Source organism: Chelon labrosus (assembly GCF_963514085.1).
Source record: "Chelon labrosus genome assembly, chromosome: 7".
NCBI classification, from domain to species: domain Eukaryota; kingdom Metazoa; phylum Chordata; class Actinopteri; order Mugiliformes; family Mugilidae; genus Chelon; species Chelon labrosus.
Window position 1 is genome coordinate 6,635,276 of NC_140343.1, and position 21,653 is coordinate 6,656,928.

A 21,653-nucleotide genomic window follows, 5' to 3' on the forward strand; every position below is an offset into this window, starting at 1 on the left:
CATGTGTTATTATACATGTGTGTATATATATACATATATATATGCTAACTTGCCACTTCATTAGGTACACAAATGGCTTCTAACAGTCCTACACGACTGTTGTAATGTTCAGTTTATGTTGAAACAGTGTAAGAAATGTTGTAATCCAACTCCGTGATCCTTTTTTGATCGTGTAGTCTGTTAAACAACTTAAATACTGTTTGTTTGTTATTCAGCCCACGGACTAAACAGGGGTTGTCAGAATAATAGAAACGTGTCGGTGCTACACAACAGAGTTCAATAGCCTCCAACATGAAAATACAGCTGAATCAGTTATTTTTAAACGAATGCCGAAAACCATAACTGTCATGGATCTAAGGTTTAGTCCTGGACTATTATTGTATTACACATTCGTTTTCACTGGCGTACCTAATGAAGTGGCAGGTTAACATATATTTAAGACTTTTGAAAGAAAAGGTTGTCTAATAATGAAGATAATCATTAACTGCAGCCGTTGTTAATCAAGCACAAATCTCATCAGTGATTAAAGGATCGGTAATTGTTACTATTCAAGTAGATTTTTTTGTTTTTATTAGTCTTGAGAGAGACAGAAAGTAAAGATTTACCTTCAGTTCTTATTATTACCCAATAGAGGTTTTCTTTTATACATCTTTTGACCAGACTTGGTTTGTTTACTTGAAATAATGCCAGTAATGTTTCCTCATACATACATTATTCCAGTGTGATTGTGACCACAGCGTGAGGAATCCAGCCTTGCAGAAGTACTGACATTGTATACTGGTATTTAGTTAATTCAGCCTTTTTTATTTTATTTTTTTAATCTGCAGGGAGATCATGAGGTGGCACAGAGGAGCTGCAGCTCTTGCAGCAGGGTTGCATCAGTCTCGTCGGTGAGAAGAGCGCCCCCACCTCTGCTCTGCTCTCAGCGTGACTAATGCAAGGTGAAACCGCCGTCACATTTCAGTGTGTGTGTGTGTGTGAGGAGACAACTGAGCTCATATTTACCAACAGCCAAGGACATATGCGACAGAGCCAGCTCATATATCAGGGAGTGTTGCTGATAGAAGGATTTACGGCACGAATCAGAAGAAACGTCCTCGAGGCCAAATGATAAGACCTCTGGTTAATGTGAAACTAGTGATACTGGAGAGGGCACGTATCAGGGAAAGTACAGATGTTTTCACCTCAGCCCTTCCTCTTGCTTTCAGTAAACTGCAGTAACCATTACAATAACCAGACAGGCAAACGTATAGTTCAAAGCATTTTATTGCATTTTTTTTTTTTTTTTTTTTAGAAAAACAATACAAAATTTTGCAGCAACTGTCATAAATGTTGCCTTGAGTGAACTGCAATCATTCACATGGTACAGTAAAGTGCTTATTATAAATCAAAATGTTTTTGTACTTTAAAGGATGTATTCATTTTGAATTTTTACCCATGAACACCACGGGCTTCGGGGGATTCAGTGTTTAAAAAAACAAAAACAAAAACAAAAAAAAAAAAATGTATCAGGTGTCAACTCAAACGGTTTGAGGACTGGATCAGTATAGACAGAGTAATCCCACACCATGCCCATGAAGAGGACCCATTTATAAAACATTTGATCAATGTTGCTGGATTGTAAATGCTTCGGCCTGTGGGCTACATTCAGATTGTGTGGAGGTGGATGATACTGTCCATTTGAATGAGTGAATTTTAACACTTGATTACTTCAAAATGTCACATATAAAAAACAAAAAAACTAGAGGCATAAGGATATAATTTGCCCCCACTCTTCCCCCGGTTTAAAAAAAAAAAAAAAAACCTACTGCTCTTCCACAGAACGTAGAAATGGTCATGACCAAGAAAACCCTTTCTAGGATATTACAGAGTATGGCCAGAGTCTGTGCGTTTGAGTATCCGACCCTATCAAAAAAGTAGGGACAAACTTGTGTGATGCTCAGAAGGGAGGAAAAAGGCAGAATACTGAACTGTATAGGTATTTTCAAAACCCCAAGATTGCCTTGATCATCAGCTTAATGCTTTGAAATTACTGATAGTAAAGTAGTTTCCAAAATGGAGAAGAAACAGCTGCATACACAAATTCAAGTAAGTCTTATTATAAGACATAAAACCCCGTAATGCTGCATCTGTAGAAAGGTATTTTTTTTTTTTAGAACTATTACAGTGTCCTATTATCAGCATAGTGGGTCCTTTGACACCATTTCCAGAGTACCGTCGCTGCAGTGCTGGTAACAGGACATGGACAATCAGAAGTTCCCTACTTCTCACTGCTAGGTGATGGATGAGCAAATGTTCAACATCATGACCTGAACCTTCTTTGGTGAAATGGCTACAGTGTTTGAGAGACCCCCATCACCATGTCCATTACCTGTCAGTTTCAGAATGAGCTTTAACTTAATCTGAACAACAATAACAAGAAAAAAAAAAAAAAGGATTATTGCCAGCTCTTACATATAAAAAAAAAAAAAAAAAAACTTAAAAACTCACCTTCACTGGGCATGAACGCTCCAGATCAACTAAACAAACGGTTTCCGTCTCACCTCTCATACTCTGAACTTTTAAAAACACAAACATAAAAAAAAAAAAAAAAAATACTTAAAAGGAAAATATCTGGTGTTTCACCTGAACTCAACAGCACCTGCATGAAAAATCACCATATAGAAAATAAAAGCTTATTAACAGCCATACAAAGAAATTATCAGTGTGGCACATTGACATGGAGTTTTCAAACATGAAAAATAAAGTAAACTTAATACAACTAAATGTCTGTGGAGAACTTTTTGTTTTTCTTTTTTGTGGAATGTTTTTCCGTTTTTTTTTGTTGTTTTTTTTTTAATGTTTGCTTTTTGATAAATTTCTGCCTCTTAATGAAAATTTATATTGTGAGTGTGGAAGGGGGGTGCGTCTCATTAAAGACAAGACAACAGCGACACCATGAAACGGTGATGATGGTCCAAATAAATGTTAAATGTATTTGATCAACAAATGACACTGTGGTCACATTGGCCAAACTGTGCTTCTCAACCCCTTCAGGAGTTTTAACCTTTACTGCCAAAATATTTAAAGGTTAAATCTGATGCATAAATTCATCGATAGAAAAAAAAAAAAAAAAAAAAATACAAATTGTAGTTGTAGCAAGAGGGACTGTCAAATTCTTTACAATGAAAATAACACTGACCCAGTTTCACTTGCGTAGCCATTTAACATACTGTATAATTAGCCTGTACCAACATACCAGACATACAAGCTCAGGATCTTATTCGGTGGACATATACCACGACCAAGTCAAATATCTAAATTCCACAACTGGCCTGAAGGTCTCAGACACCGGGTGATGTGATAATTCAGGATATATGGTCGTGTAATGGACTGGTGCTCAGGTAAGTCATAGCTGGTCGGGTACAGACAAACATTCTTTGCTCGTGAAGCATTAAGTGCATGGCCGCTAAGCTGGGCGAGTGCGTGTCTCCTCTCAGACAGAAGAGGCTCAGTTATGAGGAATTCATCTTAAAATGGAGGAGGAAAAAAAAAAAATATATCTTTGAAGAATCCCCACCCGCATAATGGACTGCACCAGGCACAGACAGCATTGGCTTACAGCCCTTCCAACCCCTTATACAACGAATCCCTTCGAGACAAGAACAGCCTTCATCTTGCCATATTGCATAAGCTTGTAAGTATCTGCAGACGGGCCATTCATGCACATACATACAGGCAAAGAGAACATTCCAGATAACTTAATTCACAGTGGATCCAGTTGTAACGTGGGAGCAGCACAACAGGTTGTCCTTTGGTGTCTGAGCTTAGTTTTAAACTGAATTATGAAAAAAAACAAAAAACACAAAAAACAAAACATAAGTTAGAAAATACTTCTCTCTCCCAAATCATTAACTGGCCCTCCTCCCCAACCTGGATGAGCACATATTTGTGTTTGCTATATGCAGGCCCTGTGCTGATGTGCTTCAGAAGTGCTGCAGAAGGGCAGAAGGCATTAAGAGGAAGGGCTGCAAGCAGCATCTCCCTTTACAGCTATAGGCAAGGAAGCCTGAATGGCAGAGGAACCAAGAGAGAGGGGCCAGAAGTGGGGAGGGAGAGTCTCAGGGCAGTCTTGGATCTGGACTTGAATCTTAACGGAAGGTCGAAATTGAAAAAAGTTCAGGCACAGTCTCCCACGATGACGAGAGGGGCCAAGAGCTGACGGAGCTCTGCAGCGGAGACGGGCCCTCCCTTCGGCTGGCTACCCCGCTGCCTGCGCCTGGCCAGTTTGGAGTTGGAAGGAGGAGAGAGGCGCATGGATGAGCCAGTAGCAGTGACGACAAACGGGACTTCCTGCTGCTGCTGGTCTTCCATGCCATCCTGTTCAGCCAGTTGCCGGTTCACAGCCATGGCCTTGTCAGCAAAGAACGTCAGATCCCGGGCACTGCTGGTTCTGGTGAAGAATAGACAAGGATATCAAAATTAAAGAAAAAGCACATGAACAAAAAGTTGCACATTTGTTATCAAAGTATCTTCTACAGCTGTAACTCTAATGTCTTCTCACCTCTGATGTAAGATGGACATTGGCAAAGTGTCATATGCACCCTGAATGATGAGAAAAGACATTGATCATTAGAAACGAAAATCCTACACTCAAAACATAGTTATGTGTAATTAATTATTTGTACTTACCCCCTGCACCCAAGGGTGCTGCAGGACCTGGCTGGCACTCAGCCGTTTTTTGGCATCCCGGACCAGAAGTTTGGATATAAGGTCTTTGGCACTTGAGGAGATGTGAGCCCAGTCTTTCTCCGGAAATTCGTATTTTCCTTCCTGGATACTCTCAAACAAAGTGTTCTGGTAGTGGACATGAAAACATTTGCCATCAGTTACACTCGCCTGAATGAAATGCTATGTTTCACTTGACATATGTAGTCTTCAGCTTTGTCTAAGTCTTACCTGGCAGGTGTGGCAGGGTTCCCCCAATTCCCAGCCACAGCCCCCACCACAGCGGCCAACGAAGGGAGGGTAGCCACTCAGCATGATGTAGAGGATGACTCCCAGGCTCCACAGGTCACAGCGCTTGTCGTAAATTGTAGCTTCTTCACTGAAGGCTTCAACTACCTCAGGTGCCATGTATTCTGCTGAACCACACTGAATAGACAAATGGAAGGAAGAAAGGTTTGTCAGTCACACAATTATGAAAAGCATGAAGCAAATTACAGCATAAAAGCTTCAAGCCAAAAGAAACGAGCTTTTCTTGGCTGCTGCCACATTCCTTTATTCAGCTGACACCTCGTGGTTCCAAGTGTTAAAGCTTGGGGGTCTGCTCTGAGGCTGTGTGGTGGTGGGCTGTCTGTGTGACAGTCACATGCTTATCTAACTGAAAATTCACCGTACAGCTATTCTCAGTCTGCTAAAAGGCTCTAGCTGGAACATGATGTTACAAGGCAAATCTGTGTGGGTAGACAGCAGCAGTGAGTCACTACTTTGACCATCCAGCTGTAGAAAACCAAGGCAGAACGGGCTGAGGGCAAGGAAAAGCTCCGCTCTGACGAGGCCTTGTTATGTAGCTAGAGAAGAAATTAGGCCAAACACTGAGCAGGGAAAAGAGGATTGGCTGTCCCGCAGAGCCACAGACTGGGCTGAGCCCTGGCCCCTTACATAACTTGGAAACACAAACACCAAATGCAGTTTTAATACTAAAAGACCGGAAAAGAGAACAGGTCGCTAGTTCAGCAGGACACCACGTTATTTAATTCGACAGGACATTGTTACATAATTCTGTCTGGAGTTTAGATTCTTTAGGTTTCTACAGGGTTAGGGTCCTAATGCAGACTGGTATGATTTCTTAGAATTAATTCTAATAGTATACATTAACCTGTCCTTCAGCCGGTCATTTATTTTTGACCTGTAGCACACAGACAGCCACATATTGTGAAGTAATTGTCCCCATAAAGGTCTGCATCCTGGCAAACCTCTCTTTCTATATGTGGAGGTGCATGTTTACACTGAGCAAGCCTCTATTGTGTCCCAGTACCATAATGCCAGCTGTCCCCTAACTCCGCCTCCACCCTGCTGCACCCTTATGTAATGAAATTTGCTGCACAGGAATCTCATCTCAGACAAAGCTGCTTCTGTCGGAGAGAAAACCCCCAACCCCCACATTTCCACCTCCATCGTGTCTGGGGCAACTGCTTACGCAGACTCGCCTCTAGGATTCAGGCCAAAGGCAGCTGCCGTAATGACACAGAAACAAGACAAAGGAACGAAGGATACGTTTGCCAACCAAGGTGCCCTAAAACCATAAAGTAATGTGATAGCTGTGCTTTAAAAAACGGCTATTAAACCTGATCTTGTTTAAAAGCCACATACACGGTTAATAAAAGACAAGTCAGGGTAAAGATCGCTAGTCCAGCACTGCCTGCGACTGACCCACAAGAAGGGCAGTTAAATAACATTAACAGGGGCTCTTACATCTAAACTCAGACTTCCTCAGACTTCCTGTGCTACTGCAGCTGTAGCTGCAAACACCTTGTGAACTTGCATCAGTCACATCCTCCCCAAACGTTCCTGTAAGCTGCAGATAGCTGCTGATCAGCTGCTGTTACCGCAGGATTTGTTGGTATCGCAACCTGGGGCTTTCCTGAAACCATGTGACCAGTCAGACCATATCGACACCGCTGATGACACACACACACACACACCTCTGCTGTTTGTAAACTACAGGATTATCGAAAGAGGCTTAAAGACCTGTTCTGTGATCATGCAGCTGCACCTGCGACAACAAAAAAAGAAATAGAAGCACTTCCTTGAATTAAATGTCTTCGCTGCTTGCGTCTCTTCGTGTTGCAGTTCCACCCAGTTTCCAAAAATGCTGCACATGAGCCTTGACATTTGAACGGGCAGATTTATTTCATAGCAAGCAGACGGGCAGTGACTTGTACGGAGCACCTGGTAAACTAAAATTAGCTTTTTCCTAGAAAGACCCCTCTCCTCTTCCCCGTGTCCCCATTATTGCGAATCCCAAACATATTACCAGCTCCTAGATACAGCTGATTTAAAACCTAAACGCAAAAGCATGATGTATTGTGCAACAGCAACTGTAGGAATGTGACTAAAGGAGGGGAGGGGGCACGGTGAAGAGTGCCAGCACTGAGATGAAAATCAGATAACATTGTTCCTGTGATCAGGGAGAGAAAAAAAAAACAACAAGCTAGAGCGCATGAGCAGACTGGGTTATTTATCCCTCCCAGTTACCCTCCCCCTCCCACAGGTCCAGCCAATCACATCTCCGTTGCTAGGAGTAGGGGGGGAAAGACTAAAAATTTCTAGAACAACCCTCATGCACAGCCATTGTGTGAAGAACATAAAGAAAAGAGCAGAGCAGCACAAGTGTGGTTGGGGCCACGGGGCGGGGACTGATCCGAAAGAGGGTGGATGTTTTTCTCTCTCTCATACCACGGAGAGAAAGGAAAATGGAGCGAGAGTTTGTGTGTTTTGGTTTCACTGTAACTTCTTTGTACCGTAGGACACGGCCTTGTAGAAGTCATATTGTCCTCCCCAGAGTATTACATTCCAAGGACATCACACCGTGTCCTGTCCTGTCCTCGGGCTTCAACTTTTCTTCCATTTAAATCTAGTAGATCTAAAATACGGATGGTTCGAGCCCAACAGAAATCACTCCATGATTGGAGAGGCCATTTTAAACACATGACACTTCTTTACACCAAAACACTGCCTCTCCCCTTTTAAACGTTCGGGGATGGGCTCTCTATCCATTATTTCTGCTGCTGGAAGATAAAGTTACCAGTGTAGAAAACCCCCCCACCCACCATATGACATTCTTGCAGACTGAGCTGCCCTCCTCCACCTGCTCTGGTCAATCTGTCCAGCCCAGCAGACATGTACTGACATGAGTGGAAAGCTTGCCAGTTCAACTTTACCAATTTCTCTTTGAGCCTGCAAGCACTCCGCTTTTCTGGGTACTGGTTCAGAGGTGCTGCTTTGTAGGGCTGAAACGATTCGTCGAGTTACTCGATTAACTCGATTACAAAAATTGGTCGAGGCAAAAACTCTGCCTCGAAGCCTCGTTAAATTCCTATGACGCGCACTATACGCGCAGGGATCTGATTGTTCCACACGGACCGTTGTTTTGGAAGCACCTATGCAAGCACACCACCAGCGCGATACATTTTGAATTTAGTTGGCGCGATGGCGGAGAGTAAAGATGCCCATAAACGGCAAAAAATGTCTAAAGTTTGGGATCATTACATTCTAAAAAAAGGAAGAGAACAAAGTGCAGTATATATACTGCAAAGTAGACCTGGCGTACCACAGCAGTACAAGCTCAATGATCCAGCATCTAAACAGAAAACATCCACATGCTGTTTCACCAAGCGTCGCTGAAACAAGGTAACGTAACCTAAACCTGTAATTAATTAATGTTCGCTGATTTTAATCGCATACTGTATGTAGCGATGTCATGATGCGGTTTGACTAGATATGATGTTTAGCTTCAGGGGCGGAGTGGCAATCGGGACGACCGGGCCGGCCGAAGGATTTACGCAGCTGATCACAAATTGAGCGGCCGCGAGGCGAACGCGACCGGCCTGAGCTTATTAGAATCATTGACGTTACTAAATTCTCCGCGAATAGCGGCCAGATACTCCCATATACTCCCCTATCATCACAAATTGAGCGGCCGCGAGGCGAACGCGACCGGCCTGAGCTTATCAGAATCATTGACGTTACTAAATTCTCTGCACCCTCATCTCTCTCACTCTTCCTCACGCACAGCACGCGTTCACAAACAAACACACAGGTTGCTAGGTTACCCCAGAAATTATGTATTATTTGTTAGTAGCCTAATGGTAAATGCTGCAGGTGTAGAAATCTACATAAAACTGATATTTACTTTGATGTCAGGGATAGATTACAGCATGAAACTTGTTGTGCATATTAATAAATTAAATTGCTTTTTGTTTTACAGTAAGTTCGCTTAACTGTATTGTTATGTAATTGTTGGCACTGGCACTTTTAATGGGTAAATTGCAATACATGGGCTTAGTTTTGGAGCCAAATGTTGGAGTTGGAGTTCTCTGTTTTTTTGAGAAATAAAAGGCAAATGCTTGATCATTTTACAGCCACATAATTTTCGTTATGCATCATTTGTTTTGGTTGTTTAAAAACGTAAAAAAAATATCCGATTAATCGATTAATCGATCGATAAAGTGCTAGATTAATCGATTACAAAAAGAATCGATAGCTGCAGCCCTACTGCTTTGTGTTGCGACGACAACAGCAGGGTGAAACAATCATAACCCCCAAACTCACACAGGCCTCAATGTTTGCTACTGATAAGCAACAGGACATTTAACCGAGGGATGTCAATCCTTCAGCATAATAAGTAAATGTAAAGGATCATTCAGGAAGCAAGGCTTGCAATGAACTATCATAACCTCAGAACGATTTCAAACCATTTTCACTCTCCCAATCAGGAAGCTGTCCTGCTGGTAACACCACTGAGGATTGCCCAATAGGCAGCCAGCTTGATAAAGACATTGTTTTACTGCCAGAAAACACCCTTCTTATCCACAAGAAGGAGGCCAACCACTGCACCAGGATATGCACCTTTGACAGGTCAACCTTTTCCTGGCTTTCAGTAATCAAAATTAAATGTCTGCCACTACTTCCTTTCTGTCACAAGCGCACACACACACACAACACATCACTGAACAAGATATAATATAGTGCATGGACTTACAGGAGTGAGGAGCTCAGGGGTGGAGATGGGTGAGCTATCGCTATTCAGCTTGATCCCACTTCCCAGGTCAAAGTCACAAATCTTGACTGGGGAAATCTGTCAAAGGAAAAGGACGCATTCATGTCATTTGAGTTTTCTTTTTATCCCACTATTAGTTGCTTCTTAAAACCAAACGGGTGCATCTGCAGAAAGCTCACCTTGGCTGCACTCTCACAGAGAATGTTTTCAGGTTTCAGATCTCTATGTGCCATTCCTGGGGGTGAAAAAAGTGAAAGCCATCAATACCTTTTCCTTTTCTCTGTGAAATCTGGCTGGTTGTTCGCCTTTTTGATGACAATGAGATGAACTAAAGTTTGCCATGTAGTACAAGCAGTCTTACCCTTGTTGTGCAGAAAATCTAGAGCACTGGCAATGTCCTGCACAACCACACTAGCTTCCTGCTCACTGAAGTGCCTTCTCTTGTGAATGTGTGCCAAGATTGACCCTGAGAGGGAGAGAGATGAGTGCATTAGCTTTATCTCCCTGCAGAAGGCAAACAGTGAATGCCTTGCCTCACATATACAAACAACACTCTGCAGATGGAGAGTGGGTACATGCAGCACATTACAGCAGAGCCTAAAGCACTAACCTCCTCTAAGCTTTTCAAACACCAGGTAAAATTTGTCTTCCTCTTCAAAGAACTCCACCAGCTCCAGGATGTTACTGCAGACAAAGAAAAGCACTATGAGCCAGTGGCAACAATCACAAATCATGCGAGTTCTGATAACTAAGGCGCTTCGTGAGAATAATAATAAGATGAAGCACAAATCATGCCACCCAGTCCGCAGCGCTGCCTGCTTACATTTGTCAGGTGGCATTATGTTTGTCGCGGCAGCAGGACATTACCTGTGGCCCTGGCACTGGTAGAGCATCTCAACCTCACGGAAGACACGGCTGCGGCTGTGACCTGGTCTCTTCTCGATGATCTGGAACAGAACAACATTAAGGTTGAACTACATTGTTTAATAATAGCCCACTGAACAAATGAGAAAAAAAAAACAAGTCAAATGTTTTCCTTAACGGCCCAGACAGCTCAAGAAAAACTGAGCCCATCTGTGCAAGTAAATATTTGGGTGCAGGCCCCACCACAAAGCCCCACCCACGTCTGTGTTTACTGTGGAGCAGACGGTATAGAAAATTATATATTCTATATACAGTGCCCTCCAACGGGCTTCCTTCCAGACCAGACCTGCATTTTTTCCTGCTTGCAGAACTTTATCCCTCCCTTTGACATAGATGCAAAGAGTTTAACCTACTTTGAGCAACGCCGGCCAAAGCAGAGAAGGAGCATCTATATTTACCCTGCATGCATGACCCATATTTAAATCTTAAGTGTTTTCAATAAGCACTAAGCAGTCTCTTGAAACACCCCATGACCTAATCCAAAATTGTTTACGATAACAACAGAAAATTCTAAAAATAACTTTGCGCTGCCTGGAACTGAACCACCGAGGGGACACCAGCTGCACGGTGCTCTGCCAAGAGAGACAGAAAGATAGACTGCTGACACCGAAGCAAAAGGCCTGAATTTTCCAGCCCTGGTGGGTTATTGTCTGCTTGGGAGGTTGTCCATGATTCTCTTCCTGGTAGCTGGATTACAGCTGCTATTGAAGCCCAGTGGGGCCAGAGTTGCAGTGTGTGTGTCTAGGATTAATGTAGAGACAAGAGGCCTGTAGGCAGCCCAAAGCCTCTGCTCTGTTCCAGCCTGAGTCAGCAGCACAAACGGCCCCCAGTTAACACACCATCTCCTGAACACAACATAAAACCCCTACCCTGAAAAAGAGATGTAGATAAAGAAGCTGTATGCAAGTGCCATGAGATTTGCCGTCGTCTGCCAGAATAATCATACTGCAGGTTCAGACATCCACTCTTCGATTGTTGTGAATAACTAAAGTGAAAGGATTTATCCAGGAGCCCTCAGATATGCTCACACGTCACAGCCCTCTGCTCCCCTCTGGGTCTCACAGGCTTTGTTGCAACTGCAACACAAGGAGGCCACACATGCAACTCACCCCCCACTCCACCATGTCTGGAGGGGGAGGGGAAGAGACAGGACATCTGGCAGGAGCAGCGAGCAGCGAGTCCCCTCCGACTCCCAAAAGACCTCCAATAACCACAGACCCTCACGGATCCTCCCCCAGATCTGCAAATCCTGAGGGACCCCCAGTATCAGCTTGGGATAAACAACACTAGCAGATAATAGCCACATGATAGAATCTGTGCAAGGTCCCTCTGAATTATTAATGAGAATGATACGGACACTTGCACCATGGGGAAGGAGCTTTTTACTGTCGCTTTAACAGAGTAAAGCTGCAAATAGGGATTAATTAGAAGTATGTAAATAAGTTGGTGCTTACAGCAAGTGTGCCAATAGGATTAGCACATTTGGGAATGTATCAAAGAGAAAAGTTGTTGCTATACTTTTCTGCACCTCAGCAGAGCAAAGTATTTCACAATGTTTTGCTCATAAAAACAAGGAAATGAGAATTGTATGAAAAGCAAAAAAAGGAAGTCCCTAGGAGTCAAGACATGTAGTCACATGTCCACGCCCCATTTGGAAAGGAAAAAGAAAAAAGAAAACTGTACAGAGTGAGAACAAAGCAATGTAAACACCCTGGGTCACAACCCTCGCCCGTTGCCCCTCCTTCCTCTCTGTGGGTTTTGTTTTGGCACAGTTAGCAGTACACAATGTTCTCACAACGAGTGTCCTCTGTAGGCAATAGGAGCGAAGAGAAGGGGTGGGTATAACGGTCTCAGCTCTCTGATTGGCTGAAAAACTAAAAAAAAAAACAGTGAGGGGAAGTGTCTAAGAGCAGCTAGTGTTGCACATTCAGAAGAAAAAAAACGGTGCAGCAGTAGCACAACAGGACGGCCTGAAGACATACAGTACAGAGAGGGGTATCCTGCTGCAGGACCTACATTTTTAGAGGTCTCTAATGAATCACCAATGAAAAGGAACATGGACATACAGTTGCATGAGTGTCTTACATTTTACTTAATGGCACCGGGGCATTAAATGTTACGCCTCTATATATATGAACACAAAACACTTCCAATAAGGGCCCAAGCACAGTCCTACAGATTTTCACATAATAACTAGTGGCACAACCCACACAGGCAGCAGACCAGCGGCGTGTGGCAACAGCTCAAACACACAATCATGCATCAAGTGTGTGGCAATACCTTGACAGCGTATTCTTTGTTGGTGATGAGGTTGATGCATGTTTGCACTCTGGCATACGCGCCCTCTCCTAATACCTCTTCTTGCAGTCTATAGACATCTGTGGGGAAAGGGACGGAGGGGGAAATAATCGATTAAATTAAGGAGAAAGTGCAATTTGTACAGATAATGTAGATTCACAAGTTGTTTTTGTTTTAATAACGGCACCCTGAAAATAATGCAGATGAAAGCTTTTACCCTCAAATCTCCCAGAGAAACTGTCAGTTGCCCGGCAACGCTTTTTCTTCTTGTTTCTCTTCTTGGCATCGGGGATGTCAATAGGCTGGCTGGAGGGCATGTCTGACAAAATAGAAGTACAGACATTATCGTGGGCTACAGATGGAGAAACTAAAAACATGACCTAAAGACAAAACACACACAGTTTATGTTGACAGTAAACAAAACATCCGTGCTGCAGCGGCGTGCATTGTATTGGCAGAAATCACAGCTGAAGTTAGACAAAGTACTCACCATGTCTTGGGGAGGAATCAAAATTAAACGATGAATCAATAAGATGGGATCCATTTTTGGTGAAGTCATCCGACTCAAAGGGATTTTGCCCCTAAGGAGTGATAAATAGATATGGTTATGGTGTGCAATTTCATCAGTGGACTATTAAACTCAAGATAGTAAATAGTTATTGGTATCGGTTAATGGCTTTGTTATCATATCTCCTCCAGTCATAAACTCAATGTAGGCTGGACAAGATGGTAAAACAGTAGACTATGACTACATATAACTATTTCCTGCAACAATTATTTTAAAACGTTTCCAGTCACAAAATCATACATGCATTTGTTGCCACATGCTGTGTGTCAGCAGGCCATATGGTATGTTTATCAGCCATAAGATGGGGGAGAGCAACAGATGTGTTTATATATAGCTAGCTGGGTAAAGTCCCTCTCCCATACAAGCTGACAAACGTGCTCTGATTACAGAGACTTCCCAAAAGGCTCGATAGCAGCAGCTCCGCATCGTCCCTCAAAAGATCCGGAGCTCACCTTGAAGGAGCGGTGGAATCCGGTGACTTCGGTGATTTTATTTTGCACCATTTTGTTTCGATTTTGTTGGGGGGGGGTTTGTTGATATCCTTGATGGAAATGCGGCGGCGACAGTGGATTTTTTCTGGGCTTATCAATTTGCACTTCTCCGAAACAGAAAGTCGTTCCAGAGAGAGTCGCAAGTGATCGCACTGCGCTGGGGTGGTGAGTTTGATGCGGCGCTTTAAACGGGAGCCCTGCGGACAACACAAAAAAAAAAAAAAAAAAAACACAAAAACGCTCTGTTACAGCCCACAAATCCAGGACAAAAACCACCAAGATAGCAACTTGTTTGGCAAAAGTTTCATTGAGCCAATTAGCAGATTACCCAATGGTCGTCATAGGTTAATAAGTTAATAAAAAACGGAGTGCAACTATAGCAACAGCTAACAGGCGACCACGGCACCAACGTTTAGCCAAGCTAGGTTAGTTACAGACAAATCAGTAGGAGGATACTTGGCTATAAATATACTGCTGTTTAAGTAACATTAAGCACATATAAGCCATGCTATATTTAGTTTAACAGTGGAGGCCGCATATATGCTAACAGCCGTTAAGCTAACGTTAAGGAGATGCCGTTTTAAACGACCAGTGCACGCGAGTTGACCGTTGACAGATTTAACTTTAACGTCAGACAACAATGGTTCGCTGGCAGCCGTTACTGCCGCAGCGCTACTGTAGCCGTGCCAGGGAAAGCCGTTATTCTACCGTTTGCTGAAAACAAGAGTGGCATAGCACAACTGAAATCGTCAACTTCCTTTACTCACCCCGTTGTAATGTTTTATAGCTCCAGTGTTAGCGTCGTTGTTTGACCCACTGCTTCAACAGCCGCAGAGGACGGTCGAGGGGGGGAAACGCCTGATAGTTTGTGCGTGGAAAGGTGGCTGGTAACGAGCGGCGTGGGTGTTTTTATAACCTCCCCGCTGACTCCGCCCCCCTCTGGACGACGTCAACTCACTGGACGGATCACGTGCTTTCTAGAGCTGGGCATTCAGGCAAGGTACCATTTTGTTTCACCGCAGCATACTTCTCCTCTCGCCTTGCACCTTAACAGCGAACAGATGTTAAAAGCGGCGCAGATGTCACCAATTAAAACTTAACCCAACCAAAACATGTCACTTAAAATAGTTTTAAATAGTCTCAGTTTACATTCTCGAAAAGGTTTTCAAACGCAAAATCTGTAGCGCACACGAATTCGTACGCGACCGGCGAGCTCTGTTTTGTTTCAGAGGCCCCGCGACGGGATGTATGGAGGGGAGAAATGGCGAGTACGTGCACATTGGCACAGTCAGCACCTACGGCTGTTGTTGATGAAAGAGATGTCAGGATGTGCATGGAAGTGACAAGACGTAGATACACCAGTCATACCGGTTCACTCTGTGACGGCGTTCAGATAACATCGAATTATTTGCTGCAGCTCTCGCCGCACATCAAGGCCACGTTATAGTTTAGTCTCTTAGATAAAAAACCGATGACGTCTTTGTTGAACATGTAAACAAACTCTGCTGCAGCCCCACGCCGTACACTTCCCTCCCTGTCTCTCTCTCTTTCTCTCCCCATTTGTGTATCTCCGGACAAATTTACATTTATAATGCCCTAAACTACACTTAACTCTCACACCCCGTGATGAATGACCGTGGCCAGATGGGTCATCAAAAGAAATCCCCGTCTGAGTCACTGCACGCAGCTCCTCAGTAGTGACTGGTTCAGAGCCATGAGTTCAGCTGCTGCAGCCCTTCACACTCACACACACACACACACACACAAACACATGCACATGCTCTCATGCAATCCAATGCAAAGATTGCATGAACCAGCAGTAACAGAAAATCCAAATGCTTTATTATATTATTATATAGTTCATTTGGTACTCTACGCTTAAACCCTGGTAATTCAACTGTACAATCATTTGCTGTTAAACTGTATTCCATTAAACTCCAAAGTGTTTCTGTTATTTAGCCTAGGCCGCTGACTAAAAGGGGGTTTGTCAAAGCACAGTACAATTCAGTAGTACTACAAACCACTGCCTCCAAAATGAAAACACAGATCAATCAACCAATCTCGGTTATTTTAATCAAATACCATAACCTTCACAAAGCTAAGATTTAGTGACAGACTGCTATGTTGGAATGCATTTGTTTTCACCAGTGTACCTACTGAGCTGGCAAGTGAGTGTGTTTGACTAGTTAACGTAAGGCTGCATTTTGCTTACACTGTCACATGTCTGTTTTTTTTAAAGGTACCAGTAACAGGAAGTGGGGTGAAAAAAGTGCAGCGTGTTCCTGTGAAGCGCAGCGTGTAAGTACACAAACCAACGTAAAACACAATAACCAAAGTACAACCACTTCAAAGCTGTAGACGAGTAAGCACGGCACTCGAACAAGTCTTGGTCTCCGCAGCCGGGAACTACAAAGAAATAATGTCAAATATCTTGATCAGATTAAAATTTGCAAGTTTTTGTTTTTTTTCGTCGCCGACTGCGACACGCTTCAAGAAATGTACTCAAAACAAAAACGCATTTATCCGTACATTGAATTTAATTCAAATTTGTTAAGCTTCCATAACAATTCAAATAGTTTCAAGCCGCTTTACAGAACCCAAATACTGAATCCTCAGAGCAAACAAGTTTATATGGGGGACACATCTGGTTGAGACTGGCCAGGTGGACAGACCAGAAAAGAGAGAGGTTGGACAGAAGAGACAGGATAAAGCATGGCATGCAGCATATAAACATGATGCAAAGAAGACTACATGATACTAGGTGATGCATGATGATACACGGGGAATTGATAAGAGCTTAAAAGAATGCATTAATTGTAGAAAGCGTGCTACTATAAGAATAAAGAGAAGCAGAAAACTAGTGACAATAGTTGTTATATTACAGGCGACTATAGGCTCAGCGCAGTGACTCACTGTATGTTATTACAGTAACTGAAAGGACGGAGGTGTGTAAAGTATCCAGCTGCAGCCCCCCGCCCCCCCCCCCCCCCCCCCCCCCCCCCCTCGCCTTTTGTGATGTGTGAGGAAGGAGAGGCACGTTGTGCTTGGTAGCATTGTGTCATGGTTGTGATAATGACAAGAAAATCCAAGAACTCTGATGATGCAGAAACGTGTTCTCTCTGGGCTCCCCGTGCTAACTGTGAGACGCCGCAGCGACATTGCTGCAGTAATGACATGTTCATACAGTATTTTAAAGCCTGAGGTATTCTCACAGAATCCTCCTATAGATATTGTCGTCTTACATGCATCCTCTTAATTATGTTCAGATATTATAAATAGAAAGGATAAAAACCATCAACTACATGGCAAGACGTGTGCATGTGGTGGTGTTACCCTCAAACAGTACGCCCTCTGCGATTTCTTCTATTATTCATCACTGTATATAATCTATAGTCCAGAGTCCTGCGCTGTATAGCATGAATGTTTATCAAGGGTGTTTTAGTTAAAACCATGTAAGGGGTGTTTTCAGGAGTCTACTGTCTTGTGACTGGAGGCTTTGCTGCCTCTCCTCCTCCTCCTCCTCCTTTCACCCTCTACCCTTCAAACACACTGAGCCCGATGGTAGCAAACATTACGCAAGCTGCTGGCTGACTATCCCCAGCCCGGGTTTTTAGCAGGAAAACAAGCTCACACTTCGAGGCGCAGGACGGGTTGGATCTGTGTGTCACTACAGGTCAAAGGAAAGAGGGAAGGGCTGTCATAAATTCCTTCAGGTGACAACAACTCCATTTCAGATGTGAAGAGGAGGTCGCCCGGGAGGGGGTTGCACTCAGTATAGACCGAGGTTATTACAGTGTGAAATGTGATATAACAGGGTAGTGTCTCTGTTGTTGTGCTCGAGATGCAATTCAAAGACTTGGCAGGACGGATATAAAGCTGCAGAGGACATTCACTTATAGTTTGGAATTGGGGTCATTTGTTAATGATACGGGCAAACGTGTTGTTGTCAGTACACAAAATCACAGCGCACAGCCAAACACATGCATGCATTATTTAGCGACGTTAAATTTGTCATGAATTTTGTTAAAATTGCATAAAAACCTCGCACAAGGCAGCTAGAACATTCGGTGCAATACTTTAGCCGTAAAACTACAGAGCCTTGCATAATTTAAGTCAGTGTAAACATCATGCAGTTTTAACCGAGAGCAGAAATGTGTTGGTTTAGAATTTAAAAGTGAGATATATACACTCCAGTTTATGAGGCTGTGGATTTTGGTGCTATTAAATTGTAATGTGTCGTTTAATTAACAACTTTCTGACGCTTTTACAACATTTTAACGTTCATGAGTCTAAGATATAGTGCGGGATTGTCACATTAGAATTCATTTGTTTTCACTTGTGTGTCTAATGTTTTGGCAAAATGTGGTTTAAGGGGATTTAAAGTGTCAAAGCTTGCAGTGATAGTAAAATAAAAGGACACCTTAATTGCCTTTTATCAACAATAAAAGGAGACCAATTTGCTGAATGTACTGATGCAACAGCGTGTCTGAAAAAAGAAAACATTCCCGTGCTTTCCCTTAACTGTACAACACACCCATTATGCCCTTGTGGGCGTCGGAAAAAGGTACAGTTATGCCTGCAGATGCGTCTGGCACGCGTTAATAAAACTGTCAGAGGCCGAGAAGATTAGTGAGCTAAGAAGCAGCGCAGCCGTCTTACACTGTTACAATACGCCGCATACTTTTCGTAGGAAGGGTCGCCCCAGACTTGTACCTTTTCCGAGAAACATTCCCCGAGCAAAGTTCTTAGAAGGAGGCGGTTGGGGAAAAAACATTCAGCTCTGGCAAATACGGATGCTCTTCAGGCGTTTCGGGGGAAAGACAGCTTACTGGACATGCAGCTAAAAAAAAACAACACACACACGCATTCAGAGTTGCAAAGATTTTGCAACATTGCTTGTTTTTGTTCCAGCTTTTTTCCCCCCCAGTTGTCCTTCAGAAAACACTTTGTGCTCTTTTTTTAGTTTTTTGTTTGCTGCACTTTGCTCTTTTTGCATAACCCCGCATAACAAAGCATTTTGAAATTGATCATGTTTTTGAAATTCTTGGGATTTTGCTCCAGACTGGGAAACACACGCTGCACTAGCCGACTACAGCTGAAGTTCATTCCTCTGCACTTTTTCCACTAGTGCTTTAGGGCATCAGTCGCCTCCTAATTCCTGAATAACCACCTGTAACACAGTTTTAGTATTTATTTAAGATTATCATCATCACACATGTCCTCTTTGCCTTTTCTCCACCGACCCCTGATAGCACTTTTGCTTGTACGCTTTACTTTTCCCTAAACTATTCTCTTTACGTCCCCATTTGCACGTAATAGCTCCTTATCCGTGTGATCATCTTTAGAAACTGTGTAGGTGTGAGACGTGTTGGAGCAGATAGTTCCCGCTTTTTTAATGACAGTGTGATATTATGCAAGCATCAGGGGAAATTACAGCTGAGCATTTGCACGTCCATAACAACAAAAAAAAATGGAAGCTGCGTGTTGTTATGGATTGCAAGCACCAATACTCATGGTTGATTCATGGACGGACTTCGCCAACAGAAAGGCATAACATTATGACTAATATTGTGCAAGTCTCCCTCGTGCCTCCGAAACAGTTGAGACTCATCAGAGGATGGACATGGGCCTTCTAAGGGTGTCCTGTGGTGTCTGGCAGTTAGTGGGGGAACTTTGGGTCCTATGGGTTGAGGTGAGGGGCCTTATTGGGGGCTCAAAACATTTTTGTGTGTGTGCCTGTGTCAGGCTGCATCCTGCTGCCATCAAGGAGTGTCGTCGTCGGGGTGCCTGGTCCGGTCTAGGTGGGTGCATCCACATGAATGCCAGGTCCAAAAGTTTCCCAGCAGGACACTGAACTGTCACAAGATGATCAATGTTATTCACTTCTCCTGCCTCCTCCTGGTCATAATGTTGTGGCTGATCTGTGTACATTCACATTGAAGCGACTGAAATAACTTTCTTCCGGGCCTTCCTTTAAATAATTCATCACCTTCCCGGTACAGGCTGGTAATTCCCCTCCATCTCCAATCCCTATAATTATGATCACTTTTCATCCCCACGAGCTGCAGCAGCAAGCGAGGCAGCTGACTCACGAGCCACAGAAGCCGTTAAGGGTGTGTGCTCGACCCAGTGCTGACTCACATTATCTCCCCAAACCCTTTTTCTCTCTACGTGTAAATAATCACACCGTGCCATCAAAACAACAGCCAGACAAACTGCTGTGTAAGTCGAGCGGCGGACGGCCTCCGGTCTGATTGGCTGCAGGCTCGAATTCTTCCCCCCTCTGTGCCAGAACTTCCCCTCACGTCTTGCAGGTTGCAGAGCCCTTTCGAGGTTGTCTGGTACATTCCAGCACAGAAAAACACGCTGAGAGAGAGAGGGAGGGAGGGAGGGGTAGAGCAAAAGGCGGGCACATCTCATCTGGCACGTAGCAGGCGCAATGCACGCTGCCAGAGAACAGTGTTGGAGAGGAAGTGAGAGAGGAGGAACAATCCTGTTAGAGGATCAGGTTTCAGCAGGCGATGAGGTCACCTGCATGGGGTGATTGTTATTGGTGCGGGCTGTTACACCACGTTTGTTTACTAAAAACTAATATTCATGAGGGAGAACAGGATGTTTCTTTTCTTCAAGCCTGAATGAAGGAGGTGAAAGTGGAAGTGATACGTACAGTATCTGGAGCTGGATAGACGTTCACGTCTGATGCACAAACATCTGAAGATAAAGCCACGGCAGATAACAACCTCCAGGCGTTCATGTACATTTTTAATCGTTTAATCGTCCCGCTCTGCTGCGCTTCAGAGGACGCATTGTACTTTGACATTTATTCCACAGATATAGTTAACGGGTGTACTTCCAGATTGAGTGTATTGTTTAAAAAGGCGTTGAGGCCTCAGATTTATAACGTCTAAAAGTCGTTATTTCGCTTCTTAAACGTCTTTAAGTAACATTTAAAGGCCTGAGGGGGAGAAAATATCCAGTGTATCTCACATTTCTTCGTAGTAACACTCTCTTTTCCTTACCTACTGATGATAAAATCAGCTTTATATACACGGCATGTACACACATTTGTCAGAATGCGTCTTCTGCATTTAACCTCCATGTGAGCATAAAGCAGTTTGAGAGAGTCTGAGCTCATCCAGGCCAGGATCTGAAGTAACAATTATAACCCCGGGCCGACGGGCCATAACCGTCGGTATAAATATATATTATCATCAGTCACAGCTCTGATCTGTCTTCTGACCTGTCGAAGGTGGCGCACGATTGACGACTTGAAACACGTTAAACGAACTCAACATTAGGGCCTGTAGAGCGAAGCATTTGTGGAATTTAAATGAAATTTTGTTGTTAATAACATTTCTGCCCCACGTTTGAATTAATTTGAATACTCGTTTGAACCATTGCTGCAGTTTGATGCATAAACATCCGGTTGGTGACGACTGTACTCTTATTATTTTTGACCCTTTCGCCGTGTGTAGTTACTCCTGTCTCTGAAAATGATGCTACTGGCTATCAGATTTACTACGGGATAAATAAAGTATCTATCAGTCTTAGTTAATGTGAAACCATGTCACCAAACACTTTGTGAAGACAGATGTCACAGCAGCGAAGG

General features: G+C 43.4%; 1 protein-coding gene across 1 annotated transcript; it reads right to left on the reverse strand.

Annotated features, from left to right (window-relative positions):
* Positions 1-1,248: 1,248 nt before the first annotated feature.
* Positions 1,249-14,917, reverse strand: mknk2b (MAPK interacting serine/threonine kinase 2b). Its single transcript, XM_084547535.1, has 14 exons — positions 14,812-14,917; positions 14,006-14,241; positions 13,476-13,566; positions 13,203-13,304; positions 12,968-13,065; positions 10,631-10,710; positions 10,374-10,447; positions 10,125-10,229; positions 9,943-9,998; positions 9,746-9,841; positions 4,939-5,133; positions 4,672-4,836; positions 4,544-4,584; positions 1,249-4,432 (listed from the first exon to the last, which is right to left on the reverse strand). The coding sequence occupies exons 2-14, from the start codon at positions 14,054-14,056 to the stop codon at positions 4,159-4,161; spliced, it is 1,428 nt and encodes a 475-aa protein (XP_084403661.1). The 5' UTR covers positions 14,057-14,241; positions 14,812-14,917; the 3' UTR covers positions 1,249-4,158.
* Between the last annotated feature and the right edge of the window lie 6,736 nt (positions 14,918-21,653).